The sequence below is a fragment of the Danio aesculapii genome, chromosome 2 (genome assembly GCF_903798145.1).
Source record: "Danio aesculapii chromosome 2, fDanAes4.1, whole genome shotgun sequence".
Taxonomy (NCBI): Eukaryota; Metazoa; Chordata; class Actinopteri; order Cypriniformes; family Danionidae; genus Danio; species Danio aesculapii.
In genome coordinates this window covers 38482400-38499209 of record NC_079436.1, presented here as the reverse complement: position 1 = coordinate 38499209, position 16810 = coordinate 38482400, and the positions used below count along the sequence as shown (strand labels likewise).

Genomic DNA, 16810 nt, shown 5'->3' with positions numbered 1-16810 from the left:
TTCATTTTCTTTCAGCTTAGTTCCTTTATTCATCAGGGGTTGCCACAGCGTAATGAACCACCAACTATTCTAGCATGTTTTACACAGTGGATGCCCTTCCAGCTGCAACCCTGTACTGGGAAACACCCATACGTGCACACACATATACTATAGCCAATTTAGTTTATTCAATTCACCTATAGTGCATGTCTTTAGACTATAGGGAAAACCAGAGCACCCAAAGGAAACCGAATTTTCCAAATTTCAAACTCCACATAGAAATGCCAACTGACCCAGACGGGACTCGAACCAGCGACATTCTTGCTGTGAGGCGACATTCTTTTAATATACTTTATTTTCACAAGAATATTGACAGACACTTTCTATAGCGAGAGGTTGAAATTTTACAAATTATAAATAGACTACAGACAGGCAGACAGACGGACAGACAGATAGATCTGTTAAGTTTGTGCGTGTGTGTGTGTGTGTGGTTTAATACACATTTGTTTGGTCTGATACTAGCAAACATGGTGTACTCTTACATGACTTTCGCACTCAAACTTCTGTCCAATCAAATGCTCAGGAAACAAGTCCCAGCCTGACCCTACAACTGACTAGCAACCAAAATTCAATTGAGCAAATAAAAAAAGAGGGAAAAATAAGAAAAAAGGTAGTATTTAATACATTCAACCAATATGTCCTAAAAGTTTTGGGGGCTTTAATTGTTAGACTGGAAACTAGTAAACATACTGGTTTACTCTTACATATTGACTCATTCACAGTAGGTTTGGAGTGTCTCCAAAAATATTGATGACTCTAGCATTTTACAAATTTCGTCCAATCAAATGCTCTCTGAAACGAGTCCCTGCCAAGACCTACAACTGACTGGCAACCAAAATTCAATTGAGCTAATTAAAAATAGAGTCGAAAAAACAAGAAAATATGGCATTTAATACATTCCACCAACATATCCAGTTTTAACAGCAGATACATAAAAGTGAGAAAGACAACAAAGATACATTGAAGAATGGAGCCTTAGAGTTCTGTGGGTTTTAATACACATTTGTTAGCCATGATGCTGGTAAACATACTGGTGTACTCTTACATATGGACTTACAGCAGGTTTGTAGTTTCTCCAAATATATTGATGACTCTCGCTCTAAAATTTCTGTCCAATCAAACACTCTCTGAAACGAGTTCCTCCCTGCCCCTACAACTCACTAGCAACCAAAATTCAATTGAGCTACTTAAAGGAAAGAATGATTTCTGGAGTTTCTGGCCTTTAATACACATTTGTTAGCCCTGATGCTAGAAAACATACTGGTGTACTCTTACATATTGACTCCTTTACAGCAAATTTGGAGTTTCTGCAAAAATATTGATGACTCTTGCACTATACAAATTTCTGTCCAATCAAATGTGCTATGAAACGAGCCCCTGCCAAGACCTACAACTGACTAGCAACCAAAATTCAATTGAGCTAATTAAAAGAAAGAGGGGGAAAAGAAAAAAAGGTGGCATTTAATACATTCCACTAAAATATCCTGTTTCAACAGCAATGCATGAATGTAAACAAAGACATACTGAAGAATGTAGCCTTAGAGTTTTGTCGGGTTTAATACACATTTGTTAGACTGGATGCTAGCAAACATACTGGTGTACTCTTACATATTGACTCGCTCACAGCAGATTTGGAGCATCTCCAAAAATATTGATGACTCTTGCACAATACGAATTTCTGTCCAATCAAGTGCTCTCTGAAAAATCCCTCCCCAAACCTACAACTGACTAGCAACCAAAATTCAAGTGGGCTAATAAAAAAAAGAGAGGGAAAAAAAAGAAAAAAAAGGTGGTATTTAATACATTCAACCAATATATCTGGTTTCAACAGCAATGCAGAAGCGACGCAGTGGCGCAGTAGGTAGTGCTATCGCCTCACAGCAAAAAGGTTGCTGGTTTGAGCCTCGGCTGGGTCAGTTGGCGTTTCAGTGTGGAGTTTGCATGTTCTCTCCGCGTTCGCGTGGGTTTTCTCCGAGTGCTCCGGTTTCCCCCACAGCCCAAGGACATGTGGTGCAGGTGAATTGTTTAGACTAAAATTGTCCGTAGTGTATGAGTGTGAATGTGTATAGATGTTTCCCATAAATGGGTTGCAGCTGGGAGGGCATCCGCTGTGTAGAACATATGCTGGATAAGTTGGCGGTTCATTCCGCTGTGGCAACCCCAGATAAATAAGGACTAAGCCGACAAGAAAATGAATGACTGAATGAATGAACAGCAGTGCATGAATGAAAACAAAGACATGCTGAAGAATGTAGCCAAAAGAGTTTTGTGGGCTTTAATTGTTAGACTGGAAGCTAGTAAACATACTGGTTCACTCTTACATATTGACTCATTCACAGTAGGTTTGGAGTGTCTCCAAAAATATTGATGACTCTAGCATTATACAAATTTCGTCCAATCAAATGCTCTCTGAAACGAGTCCCTGCCAAGACCTACAACTGACTGGCAACCAAAATTCAATTGAGCTAATTAAAAATAGAGTTGAAAAAAGAAAAAAAATATGGCATTTAATACATTCCACCAACATATCCTGTTTCAATAGCAGATACATAAAAGTGAGAAAGAAAACAAAGATACATTGAAGAGTGTAGCCTTAGCATTCTGTTGGCTTTAATACACATTTGTTAGATCTGATGCTAGCAAACACACTGGTCTACTCTTACATATTGACTCGCTCACAGCAGATTTGGAGATTCTCCAAATTATTGATGACTCTTGCACTATTCAAATTTCCGTCCAATTATACGCTATCTGAAATGAGTCCCTCCCTGACCCTACAACTGACTAGCAACCAATATTCAATTTAGCTAATAAAAAAAGACGAAAAAAAGAAAGTGCCATTTAATACATGCCACCCAAAGCTCCTGTTTCAACAGCAATACATCAATGCGAGAAAGAAAACTGTGCAACAGCAACTTACTCTAACAGGCACCTTGTTAGCAGAGCGACAGACCTCAGCATCTGCCTGCTGGGTAATAGCTTGGAGGAGGAGTTTGTGAGTGTAGCGGTTTTTAGTTTATATGGTGACTCAGTTTAAAAAACGGGTATTAATAGCAGCAGTGTGACTATAGTGTCAATGTCCTTGGCAGCGAGAGAAATGGCTCCTTTCATAATAGAGTATTTTAAAATCCCGTCACTCATAAAAGGATAATACAAGCCGCAAATGATGTCTATGATTGGGCAGAATTGTAAGCGGGCTCCCTAAAGACCGAGGCGCACACACTCACTCTCTCTATGATGTTCTCTATTAGTGTCTATCCTTCCACTACACACAATATTTATTTTTTATTCTTGCAGTGGCATTGCTTGCTCTGTTGAAACCGTGTCTGCCCTACACTTACCCCAAGGCTGATTTTTGTTCTGTTTGGACGGGTGGGCAGCAGGGGGAAGGGCAGGAGGCGACTGGCTTTGGTTTTGTCCCCTCGACCAAGCCTCCAGGCCTCGGCGTATACAGTTATCTACTCAATGAAATGATGCATGTGTGTGTGTGCATGTGCATTTGTGTGGTTTAAGGGAGAAAACGAGACTGTAATTGTTGGGACAGTGGAAGAGTGGACCCTGAGGGGAAAGAGTGACAGGAGGGATGGACGAATGCACAAAGGAGGAACAAGAATAAGCAGACAATGATCACTGGGAAAGGACTGAGTGTGTGGATTTGGTTGAAGGATTAGATGGAATGACAGATTTGGGTTCAGATCAGCAGATGTGAAACGGGCAAATGATTTACACACACAGTGTGTTTGGGGAACAGTATGTGCAATCATTTTAGTAATATTCAGGACATGTTAAAAACACAGATAAGACATTTTGTGATAGTATGTTAAATGGTATACATCTAATATTTTGAAGTTATTAATTCAATATAAAATATTGGACGTTTCCAGTTTGATATGCATTCTGAGATATCCACTAAAGTTGAGTTTCTATTTACATGTGCTGATAAAAATGATATAAAACTTATCTAGTGCTGCCACCAGGTGTCCACATACAAAACTAAACTAAATAAATGAATCCCTCTCCAAAGTGTGCTACACTGAAAAAAGTATTCAAAGATGATTCCTTGGATTTACAAATTTTTTAGGTTAAGTGGTTGTAAACAATTTATTTGGGCTGAATTTTTCAACAAATAAATTAAGTTGAACATAATTATATAAAATTTTTTTTGTTTAAATTCAACACAACTAAATTGTTTGCAACAGTTTTGCTGACATCATTTTTTCAGTGTATGTGATGCAGAATAAGATATGTCGTCTTTGGCACATGTAAATACTACAACTTTTGCAGAGTTCAGACTGCACGATTTTCAAAGTAGTCGTGTCACAGATGTTTTCACACTGTGTGACAATCTGGGGTAACATTCTGTTGGTGCTGTTTACACACTGCATAATGGATCGGTGACAGAGGGTTTCACGCTGCATGACTTTAAGAATCGCCGACAATGTTGTCTCGGTCCACAACGTCTCACAACCAAACACACGCGAGAAGTGACATGGAAACAACACCAGGTCACATAGTATATCTTTAGTTATTAACTGCTTAAATGGGAAAGAAGCATTTAGTGGGGTGGAAAATGTACTTATTTTGCTCACCAGGCCTTTGAAAGGCAATTTCTCTCAAACTTTTTTCCTTTTTCCACTAGTTTTTCCTCCATCTCTTGGGTCCAAATAAACTGAAAGTTAGCATTTTAACTTCTCCCCCAGCCTCCTGCTGGCCTGCAGATACCCATACTAGTGGATGCTGCTCTCTAACTGGCTGTAGGTAATTGCCGATGTTATTTTCAATCAGAACACATTTTACACGGGATGATTTTGAATTGCCGACAGGTCCAGATATTAAGCATGCCAAATATCTGACGGGTGTCAGCAACTCATCGCTGATTCTCTCACTTCGTGTCTTTGATAGTTCACACTGTGTGATTGATACTCATGTGAATGAGCCCTGATTTTCCTGTGATTTCAGGCATTTGTCCACGATTTCTCAAAACCTGTCGCAGAGTCAAAATCGGGGCTAAAAATCATGCAGTCTGAACTCGGCATTACAAGCAGCCAAATTTAAATGGAAAGAAAGAAGATGTTTTAGATTCAAACTTAAACGGAGAAGGAAGAGACGCTTTTGTCTCAGTTTTCACTGGATTGCAAAGTTTCACATAGGAACCTTTCCCAGCCAGTCCAAACCCCGCATAAACAGGCTCTTTAAAAACAGTTTTGTGCTTATAAATGAGACTCATGTTGACACCGGAAACACTGTAAAACGCCAAGACTCCAGCCCTATAGTTCAAATACACTCCTATTTTGGAGCCATGTGACTGACACTTTGAAAATAGTGTCTTATTGTCATGCCAAAACTGAAAATGGACACCATTACAGCGCAGTCCCCACGATTTGGCATTTCTCCCAAGCAGAGTACGGTGTTTGCCTTTTCTACGGATCCCCTGGTAGGACACAGCAATGCAAACCCAGTAGGTTGAATCAAACTCCACCTCCCAGTATTTTGAGGACCCTCTGAGGGCTTCATTGCATAGGATCTGTGTCCTGCAGTTAAACCTCTGTGTGTGTTCAGGGTAGTCCTGAAGCTGGTTTGAGGCCATCACCTCTTGGTTGTCTTTCCTGAAGACCAGATATTTATGCGCTGAGTTGGTATTGAAAGAGAGCTTTGTTGCATCTGAGATAAGATAGACAGATACATTTTTAGTACAACAAACAACCAAAAAAAAAGAGCTTCAGTTTTCTATTGGATACTTACACTGTAGAAACTCCTTTTGTGTCTTCGGTGGTGGTGATGTCACGATTCTAGTGTTTTTCACTGCAGAAAAAGAGTAGTTGTAAGATGGTAAAATTATTTCTCACCATATTATTCCAAACCTGTAAGACTTTAATTGTCTTTAGAATACAAATGACAATATTTTTTCAAATATGAGGTATTAACCCAAAACGCTGCAATGTTCACAGAAATTGAGCATTTTAATCCATGACACTCAATAACATAAAAGAACAGAATAATTTGGGCTTTTATTCACATATTATCAGTGATTAGAATTCAAATTTGGTCACAGATTCTTGTTTGTCATGTACAGTAATTACCAATCAGACTCATTTTTGATTGTCACACCAGCAGTTTGAGCTTCTAGGTGGGGTTGAGTTTCTGTTTATTTTCACTGATCAATGTTTTTACATTAAAGTCTTAATTCATTCTGTTCATTATATAAAGAATTTGCTTAGAAGTCTTGAATTAAACCATACAATGCTTTGAGTACCTTGAAGCATCTGTTTTGGGTGAACGAATATCTAGTGGGGTGGGGGTGTAAATCTCAGATTTGATAACAAAAATAAATAAATCTCATTTGATTTCCAAAGATTATAATAGTATATATGTTTTTTTTTTATTTTGGCTGATCAAACCCTTGAAAATCTGCAGGAACCGGAAGTTGCTGAGACTTATTTCAGTATGTTGATGTACTTCCAACTGAAATGGTTTAAAATGATATATGGAACGTTCTACCAGAAACGTACATTAACTGTTCCTGAAATTAAAACATAAATACAGTGAATAAAAAATATTTCATGGACTGATGGTTAAAGAAATGCTAAAGAAATATGTCATTTATTTGGTTCTCAGATTTTTTTTCTTTATTAAAAACACTTTACCAATGTACAAACTATGTCATTGTCCTAGACCAATTAAATAGCCCCTACAGCTTTAACAGTTTTATGCTATGCAAAAACTGTTATTTAGAAAAAAAATACTTTTAATTTTTCTTAAATTTAAGTTGTTATAAATCACATCAATCGATTAAAAACATTAAATTATAAATAAATTTTACAAATAAATACTACAAATATATAATACAAATAAATTGTCCCCATGTTTCTGTCAGTCCTGACACATTTGCATTAAATTTAACATACAATGCGTGTAATACACCTTTAAGGCTACGACTCAAAAGTGACATCATTTGACAGAGAAGAAGCTGACAGTGATCAAGGATGCATTCGATCATTGAATTGTATGATTTAGGCTTGTTTTGTATGATTTTTATTTTTTTTTGAATACAATACGATATACTGAGTAGAGGGCGGCGCTTTCTTTTTAAATATCATTGCCTCTTAGCAAACTAACAGTAAGCGGGGTGTGGTTTAGAATATTGTGGCTGAAGCTGTCAAATGGAAAAAAAAAGAAAAGGACTGCCACTCCAATAGAGAAAGCAAATGATCAGACTTAAAAAAATAATAAAAATCAGTGGACTAAAGTGCACAGATTATTTGTTCACTTTAAAAATAACAATATGCACTAGCAACATAGAATCACTTTAAGGTGATTTATAGACAATATAATCATGAACAGCATTTAAATAAAATAAAAAAATACAACAACTTCTACTAACCTTTTCTGGAAACTCTGAGTAAACTCTGCTTGCTGGTTGTGTTTAGCTTTTTAACTAATTCATCAACAAACATGGAGTCACGCTCAAAAGAATTGTATGGATGCACATGGAAGACGAAGGACTGTTTATACTCGGTCAGTAAAGGCATGAACACTGCACTCTGTAGGAAGTAAAAACACTGTGAAAACAACTGTAACATTTTACCAGACTCTCCAATAGGCATCTATCTGCTTCAGCACAGCCATTGTCTGTATACCTGAAGAAAGCGAACATCATTGTTTGACTGAGACAACAGATCTAGGTGATGAAGATCAGCATTTCTGGTCCTCATAATACTGATCTCCTGCTGTAAGGTCTTTACGAAGCCCTCTGCTTGCTTCACTGCAGACTCTGCCTGACCCTGGATCAGCGCTGTCACTTTGTTTTGATTGTCCTTCATAAATTGGATCAGCTCAGTGAAGCTCTTCTCATTCTTCACCAGTGCCTTATTTGCTGAAGCCTAATCATGAAGAAAGAGCAGAGTGGATGTCCTTAAATTAGCTGTGCAGGCAATATCATACCATTAAAAATGAAAAGATACATGTTCAAAGGAAAAATACATGTTTACCCTGAAAACCTCAATGGCTTGTTTCAGCGCTTGCACGTCTTTCTCTTTTGCTTCAATTATGTCAATGGCCTTCTTCTGCAACTCCCACAGCTTACCCTTAAAAATTACCAGCAATTAAAATCGGGACAAAACAACTAGTGTTTTGACGCCTTCATCTAAGCCAGAACTGCAAAAGCCAGACTCATTGCATGCATTCCACATATAAGAAATATTCCGGTCACTGGTACTATTCTGGTTTAAGAACATTGTAAGATTATCAGCATCAGTCAATAATAAAATCTGATTTCCAAGATCTGTACCAACAAAATAAATATGTAAATAAAATATTTTCAATACATACAGTGGGGGAAAAAGTATTCAGCACGTCATTTTTTTTTTTCTGGGAAAAATATTGTAAAAGGACCCGTTGACGTGGAATTGAACCAGATTTTCGTAAAAACCCAAACAATACAAACAAAAAAATATAACAAAACAAACAAAATAAAAAAAATTGGGAAGAAATGTTATGTGTAATGACAATAGAATGACACAAGGACAATGTACTGAAATGTATTTAATACGTTATAGAAAAGTTTTTTTTTTTTTTAATGATGGCAGCTTAAAGATGCCTCTCATATAGAGATTGAAGTCACATGAATTGCTCAGGTGTGTTTTCTTCATAGACTTCAACAGTGTAAAAATTTGATGGTTCTGTAGGTCTTATATATCAAATCTGATATTTATTTTGTATTTTTTATTGGATTCAAGTCAGGTGATTGGCTGGGCCATTCTACATCTTGATTTTCTTTCTTTAAATCCATTTGAGAGATTCCTTGGCTGTGTTTTGGATCATTGTCACGCTAAAATTTCCAATCTGGTTTCATCTTCATCATCTTGATTATGTAGATGTTGGACTGAAGCAGCTGATATTAATTTACACTGAGGAAGGACTGAGAGTAAATAACGTCCTGGTTACGTACGTAACCCACGTTCCCCGAATAGGGAACGGAGACGTGTGTCTGTTATTAAACAGACTTTTGGGAGTGCTTTAGACGACCAATCACATCTGAAGATAAGAAAACGGGCCAATGAAATGCCAATTGAATTGGCGGAGCTTAGCTCCACAGCTGAAACTGATGAGCCAATTAGGGCTATATCAGTCGGCTGCTGGAGCCAGCTCATCAGAATTTGCCTGCTGAAGAGCCGATCGCTCATCTCCCAGCTGGAGACTCAGGTGCTGTGGCAGTGGAGACACACGTCTCCGTTCCCTATTCGGGGAACGTGGGTTACGTACGTAACCAGGACGTTCCCCTTCATATGGGAACTTCTACGTGTGTCTGTTATTAAACAGACTTTTGGGAGACTGTATGGAAAGCGCCACAGCAGCTAAGCCTGTCGCGTCCCTGATGTGTAGTTTGCCAAGCCAAAGCGTGAGCGCACTGACATCACCAAGAGCGCAACCTTCCAACGTCCCCTAGGCCCAATATATTACCATTACATGGGAATAAAAGTTTTAAATCAGGGGTCGTAAGTGTGCTTTTACCTAGCTAATATAGACTAGGGATTTTGGAAATACGACAGTACGTTGGGAAAGCGTGCCAGTCCCCGAAGGGGGAGGACGCAGCGGAGACCACCTGCTACCCTAAAAGGGGAGACCTGATGGTAAGGAGACATATGGACTAGCCCTAATGAGGGGGAGTGCTACATATGATAAGCTGGTTAGCGGTTTAGGGAAGACACGGGACCGCCTAATAAGGGGGAACACACCGTGGTAATAATGCATATGACATCACCAAATGGGGATGCACATAGCTGGCACCGATCCTCAATATGCGTGTAGACCTAATGGGCATACCAACCGCACACTGAGCCATGCACTCGACTCCTCCGCTGAATCGATGCTGGGGGCCTCGGAGGAATTCTCTAGGGTTCGCCTGGGAAGGGAAACTTACTAGTAGAATAGGAAAAAGCACACGCATCTCCGGTTTAGGGAGCCTGGCGCAGCAAGCGTTTGTGACACCGAGCTTAATTCTCCCCCGATTGATTGGGATTTCCCAATAACCGGGAGAAAACTGCTCCACTCGGAGGTTATAAAACCTCGCAAATGTGTTAGGTGTCGCCCAACCCGCAGCTCTGCAGATATCTGTGAGAGAGGCGCCGCGTGCTAACGCCAATGAGGAAGCGACACCTCTAGTGGAGTGCGCTCTCACGTTAGGAGGGCGCGGCTCGCCCTGGCATTGATAAGCGAGGGCGATGGCATCAACTAACCAGTGGGCCAACCTCTGTTTTGACACGGCACTTCCCTTCTGCCGGCCACCATAACAGATAAAGAGCTGTTCACATGATCTTACATTTTGCGTTCGTTCCACGTAAAGGCGCAAAGCGCGAACGGGACAAAGCAGTGAGTGGGCTGAGCCTGCCTCCTCCGCAGGCAGCGCTTGCAGGTTCACCACCTGATCTATAAATGGGGTGGTAGGAACCTTGGGCACATAGCCAGGTCGGGGTCTCAGGACAACGTGAGAGTAACCCGGCCCGAATTCAAGGCACGATTCGCTGACCGAAAATGCCTCCAGATCCCCAACTCTCTTGAATGGCGCCAATGCGATCAGCAGAGCTGTCATAATGACAGAATACAGAATCGAGTGGCTAAAACAGATCTCTCTGCAGCCACCAGGACTAAAGAGAGATCCAAGAGGGCATGAGAGGGGGGCGGGATGGATTTAATCGCCGCGCGCCTCTGAAGAATCGGATGATTAGATCATGCTTCCCGAGCGTGTTGCCATCCACCGCGTCATGATGAGCGGAGATGCCGCCACGTAAACCTTCAGTGTGGAGGGTGACAGCCTACGCTCCAGCTTATCCTGAAGGAAGGATAACACAATGCTAATCTGGCAAGTTCGGGGGTCTTCTCGGGGAGAAGCGCACCACTCAGAGAATAGACTCCACTTCAGGGCGTAGGCATGCCTCGTAGAGGGTGCTCTAGCCTGAGTGATGGTGTTAAGTACCGCGGGCGGTAAGTCACCAAAGTCCTCCGCGCTCCGTCTATGGACCACACGTGGAGGTTCCAGAGATCTGGGCGTGGGTGCCAGATGGTGCCCCGTCCCTGAGAGAGGAGGTCCTCCCTTAGGGGAATGCGCCAAGGAGGGGCCGCCGCGAGGAGTGTGAGCTCCGAAACCCAGGTCCGGTTGGGCCAGAGGGGCGCAACAAACAAGACCTGCGCCTCGTCCTCCCTGACTTTGCACAAAGTTTGTGCGATTAGGCTCACTGGGGGAAACGCATATTTGCGCGTGCCCGATGGCCAGCTGTGAGCCAGTGCATCCGTGCCGAGGGGGGCCTCGGTCAGGGAATAAAACAGCTGGCAATGTGCGTTCTCGGTGGAAGCAACAGATCGATCTGGGCTTCCCCAAAGCGCGCCCATATCAGCTGGACCGAATCGGGGTGGAGTCTCCACTCTCCTCGGGACACTAGCTGCCGTGAGAGCGCATCGGCTGCACGGTTGAGCTCGCCCGGGATGTGAATGGCACACAGTGATTTCAGCCGCGTGTGACTCCAAAGGAGCAGACGGCGAGCGAGCTGAGGCATGCGGCGAGAGCGCATACCCTCCATATGGTTGATATAAGCCACCGCCGCCATGCTGTCCGTCCTGGCCAGCATGTGTTTCTGCTCCAACACCGGAAAAAAGCGGCGGAGAGCCAGATACACTGCCAACAGCTCCAGGCAGTTGATATGCCAATGCAGGCGGGGTCCGGACCACGAACCCGCGGCTGCATGCTCGTTGCACACGGCCCCCCAGCCCGTGCTGGAGGCATGTGTCATTACGACAACATGCCTGGATACTAGCCCTAGGGGCACTCCGGCCCGTAGAAAAGCCAGATCCGTCCAGGGGCTGAGGGTGCGGAGACACAGCAGAGTGATGTTCACCCGGTGCGTACCCGCGCGCCATGCCCGTCTGGGGACTCGATCGCGAAGCCAACGCTGAAGTGGTCTCATATGAAGCAAACCGAGCGGCGAGACCGCGGCTGCGGATGCCATATGCCCCAGGAGCCTTTGAAAACATTTCAGTGGGACCTCTATTTTCCTGTGGAGCTCGTTACACAGGAAAGCATTAGCCTGGCGCGCTCCTCGGAGAGGCGCGCAACCATAGCAACCGAATCCAGCTCCAGCCCGAGGTAAGAGATCCTCTGCACAGGGCAAAGTTTGCTCTTCTCTCGGTTGACCTGAAACCCCAACTGGTCGAGGTGCCGAAGCACTTTGACTCTGTGCATAATCAACTGATCGCGAGAGGAGGCTAAAATGAGCCAGTCATCGAGATAGTTGAGTGTGCGGATGCCCGCAAGCCGCAGTGGCGCAGAGCACCCTCCGCGAGCTTGGTGAAAACCCGCGGAGACAGAGAGAGCCCGAAGGGGAGGACTTTGTACTGCCACGCTCGTCCTTCGAACGCAAACCGGAGAAAAGGGCGGTGGCGTGGAAGAATAGAGACATGAAAATACGCGTCCTTCAGGTCTATGGCTGCAGACCAATCTTGTGGACGGACGCTCTGAAGCAAGCGTTTCTGCGTAAGCATTCTGAAAGCATTTAGTGTAAATGACAGTTCAGTCTGCGCAGATCTAGGATTGGTCTTAACCCCCCGCTCTTTTTTGGGCACGATGAAATACGGGCTGTAGAACCCGGACTCCATCTCGGCTGGAGGGACCTGCTCGATTGCGTCCTTCGCCAGGAGGACCGCAATCTCCTCTCGCAAGACAGGGGCGCTCACGGGGATCACCCTCGTGAAAAGGACACCCGTGAACTTGGGAGGGCGAATAGCGAACTGAATCGCATAGCCGAGTCTGACCGTCCGTATGAGCCACCGCAATGCGCTGGGCAGCGCTAACCAGGCTGGCAGAGCGCGCGCTAATGGCACCATCGGAGCGATCACTGACGTGCCAGCGGAGGGGCAGCTCGGGATGGGAGTGCTCATCCCGGGAAGCGATGCGTCCCGGGGAAGAGCTGAAAATAAGAGAATTTCTCTTACCTTCCTCCCTGCATCCCGCGGTGAGGCCAGAGTGAGAGAAAGGAGTCCGTCCTGCTGCACTCTGAGGGCCTGAGGCGAAGGGTCCCGGTGCTGCGAGCTGAAAGGCGGAGCGTCCCAGACTGGCAGTACTCGGGCTCGCGCATCCGGAGAGAGAGGAAACTGCTCTTTTGGAAATTTGGTTGCCGCCAGCCCAGGGGCCGGCAGCGAGGAGTTTAAAGTCGTTGTGGACTGATTTAATAATCCTCGGCCCCCCACCGAGGAAAGAGCAGGTCCCCTCTTTTCCGAATGGCCCATCCCAGGAACGCTTCGCGGTCCGTTTACTGGACTTAGCGGCGCCCAGGGGCGGGGGCGTTGCAGTCCCGCGGGAGGCTCGGCATTGCCGCCTGGCCGGAGCGGGCAGCGAAAGCGGAGCAGATGAAGCCGCGGGTGGACGCCCTCGGCGAAGAGCAACCGCAGCGGAAGGGGCAGCGGGAGGAGCAGTTTTTCGAGCCCGCTGATAGATGACCTCACCCCTCGCCTTGGACTGCTTTTCACCGCGGAGAATTCCTGGGTGAACTCCCCGACGGTGTCGCCGAAAAGGCCAGCCTGGGATACGGGAGCGTTAAGAAAGCAAGCTTTGTCAACGTCTCTCATATCGCCAAGCTCAGCCAGGGGTGGCATTCCTGGACCACTAATGTGGCCATCGTCTTCCCCAGGGCACGAGCAGCCGATTTAATAGTCATGAGAGCATAATCGGTTGCCGTGCGGAGCTCATGCAGCAAGCCTGGGGGAGAACCGCCCTCCTGCATCTTGGCCAGCTTCTCGGCTTGGTAGCGTTGATAGGTGGCCATAGCGTGCAGAGCGGAGGTGGCCTGGCCCGCAGCAGTGCAGGCTCTGGCCGTGAGAGACTCAGATAACCTGCACGCTTTGGAAGGGAGTGAGGGCGGACCTCTCCGAGTGGAGCAGCTCTGCGGACAGAGCACGCTCCGCCTGGGGAATCGCCTCATAACCCCTGGCCGCTCCGTCATCGAGGGAGGTGAGAGCGGGAGCGCACGAGGACCGGGCAGAAAAAGGTGCCCTCCATGCCTGCGTGAGCTCTCTGTGTACCTCCGGGAAGAAGGGGACGGGAGGGTCTAAAAGGCTTCGCCTTCTTCAGCCCCACGTAACACCCATCTAAGCGGTCCGGCCGCGGTTCTGGGGGACAAGCCATCTCCAGTCCCACGGCCGAAGCAGCCCGGAATAACACGGCTAACATGTCCGACTCCAGATCCGAAACCTCACTGATAACCCCGGAGGGTGGCAGGGGGTCCGGATCTTCATCAGAGCATGTCAGCCCGCCCTCCGATGCAGCGATGGACATCACGTCCCCGGTGTCATCTAATGAGAGCGCGGCCAACCCAGAGGATGGACCAGCGCTAACACTCGAAGCAGAAACAGAGCGCACTGACGAGGAGCGAGGGGTCCGCGGGCCCGAAGGCGACGGATTAGCCCCCACTGTAACCCTCAGGCCTGCCCGAGTGCTAACCGCTTGGCGGGGAGCAGCAGGGGTGACTTGCCCTAATAAAAGAGCTCGCCGCGACCTCAGTTGCGCAACAGTCAAGCCATCGCAATGCGGGCAAGAACTGTCCGCGAGCACCGCATCAACATGTTGGACCCCCAAGCATGTGACGCAGGTACTCGTGCCTGTCATCCGGGGAGAGGAAACCACCGCATCCAGAAACGCACGGTCGAAACGACATCTTTAAAAAGACGCGCTGCACGACCGTGTGCTCTCTTAGGGAATTCTGCTCTTTTAAAAAACTGCTCTTTCAGGTCACCAGCGAAACGCCAAGGGGACGGGAAACCCAGCTCGACCGCCGCTAGAACGTCTTCCCTCGCACTGGTGAGAATAATGCTTTCTTCAATGTTGGAAGTCAGCTCAGCAGAAGGGTTCTTCAGTCTCAGATCGGGTCTGAAGCAACAATTCTGATGAGCTGGCTCCAGCAGCCGACTGATATAGCCCTAATTGGCTCATCAGTTTCAGCTGTGGAGCTAAGCTCCGCCAATTCAATTGGCATTTCATTGGCCCGTTTTCTTATCTTCAGATGTGATTGGTCGTCTAAAGCACTCCCAAAAGTCTGTTTAATAACAGACACACGTAGAAGTTCCCATATGAAGGGGAACTAAGAGATTTCAGCTGCTGTCTGGGTTTTTACTTTTTTCTACACCTCCCTTTCTTCATGTGTTCAATACCTTTTTCTTGTGTCATTTAATTTTTTACACAACTCAATTTGTGAAGCAAATACTACTGTTTTCTTTGCATATATGGATTTCTTTGGTTGTTACCAGCATCTAGTGTAAATTTCAAGTCAACAGCACCTTTAAAATGTTTTCTGATAAAAACGATGATGTGTTGAATACTCATTTTCCCCACTGTATTTTAATACAAATATGAATATATAACATTTGTTCAAAGAATAACTGATAAAGGCTTTCACGGTTTCACTGTTTTTAAATCGAATCAGCTTATTTTAACAATGTCTGAATCATCATGTGAAACTGAAGAATGGGGTAATGGCTGCTGAAAACTCAGTTTTACCATCATTGGAAAGAATTACATTTTAAAATTAAAATTGATTTAAAATTAATTAAAATAAATATATTAATACAGAACAGTTATTTTACACAGTAAATTTTACAATGTTTATATTTTTATTTCATAATTTTTCTATCTGCTTATTTAAATGAACTGCCTTTTTGGGTGTGGTTCAATGTAGGTGGAGGTAAATCCTGGCTAGTAAACAATTATCTTCTAAAGGAAAAGAAAATACTTTATTTATTGATAGATTTTTTTAAAGTTTAGCTGCCATATTGTTTAGTTGTTATTCACTGTTTTTGTGTGTTTGTGTGTGACTCATATACACACAAAATAATATCCCATTATCATACCAAAAACGTAGAGACATAATCATAACCTCATAACCATAATGTCAAATCATAACCTTTTTAAAATCATCCTCATTACCATTAAACACTAAATTCAGGTTTAGACTGTTAAAGAAAGACACTCCGCATTTTAATCAAATTACTGACCTGTTTGCTGGCCACCTCCTCTTGCATTGAGATGACATGATGACCAGTGTGTTTATCAGTAATACACAGGTGACAGATGCACTTTTGGTCTGTTCGGCAATACACCTCCAGCCTCCTGCCATGATCAACACACATGTTCTCCAGCAGAGCTATACATGGCTCCATTAGCTTGTGCCTCTTCCCAACGTGCAAAGTGTTATGTAAGTCAAGATGAAAATCGCAGTACGACTCCGAACACTGCAGACAGAACTGTTCAGCTTTGCGCTTCCTTCCGATGCACGATGAGCAGTCCACATCTGCAGGTCCACTTGAATTAAGTTCTGGAACTACTTCCTCCATGGCTGTGGATGTGCTGGCAGTAGCCATACTTGAGTTGAGTTTCGTTTCCTAGTAAGTATGATTATGGCACTGGCAATGCGGAATTCTAATAATAAGGATAAGGGTGTGGTTTTAGCCCGGGAGCAGGGCAGTGACTCAGAGGATCACAATTGACAAAACCAATGAAAAAAGCCAAGCTAAAACAAAAGCTAAAAGTACATAAGCATAATCAAAAAGTGAAACAATCTGGGATTTTCACAAACAAATATGCCTAGAGTTTATAGAGAAAGTGTATACAAACTGAAATGTCTTTTTTCCAAGAGTGAAAGTTTCTTTTTGATAACAGGTCAGATTAAAAAATAAAATGGCCAAACTGACTCAAGGTGATTCACAACTCTGGTCTGCAGAAAGGTGTCTTTAA

The 16810-nt window shown here is 44.3% G+C and overlaps 1 protein-coding gene across 1 annotated transcript; it reads right to left on the bottom strand.

Moving 5' to 3' along the window:
• Positions 1–495: 495 nt before the first annotated feature.
• LOC130246246 (tripartite motif-containing protein 16) lies at positions 496–16448 on the bottom strand. The gene is made up of 6 exons (XM_056479125.1): positions 16072–16448; positions 8028–8123; positions 7677–7919; positions 7421–7580; positions 5782–5841; positions 496–5700 (listed from the first exon to the last, which is right to left on the bottom strand). Exons 1-6 carry the CDS (start codon positions 16435–16437, stop codon positions 5075–5077), a joined length of 1551 nt encoding a protein of 516 aa, XP_056335100.1. The 5' UTR covers positions 16438–16448; the 3' UTR covers positions 496–5074.
• Between the last annotated feature and the right edge of the window lie 362 nt (positions 16449–16810).

Excerpts from the sequence above, each read along its gene's own strand:
- LOC130246246 (XM_056479125.1), bottom strand. The coding sequence starts at position 16,437 with ATGGCTACTGCCAGCACATCCACAGCCATGGAGGAAGTAGTTCCAGAA. Across the intron at positions 8,124-16,071 it reads AGGAGGTGGCCAGCAAACAG|GGTAAGCTGTGGGAGTTGCA; the intron begins GTCAGTAATTTG and ends GTAATTTTTAAG. Across the intron at positions 5,701-5,781 it reads ACAAAAGGAGTTTCTACAGT|ATGCAACAAAGCTCTCTTTC; the intron begins GTAAGTATCCAA and ends ATCTTATCTCAG.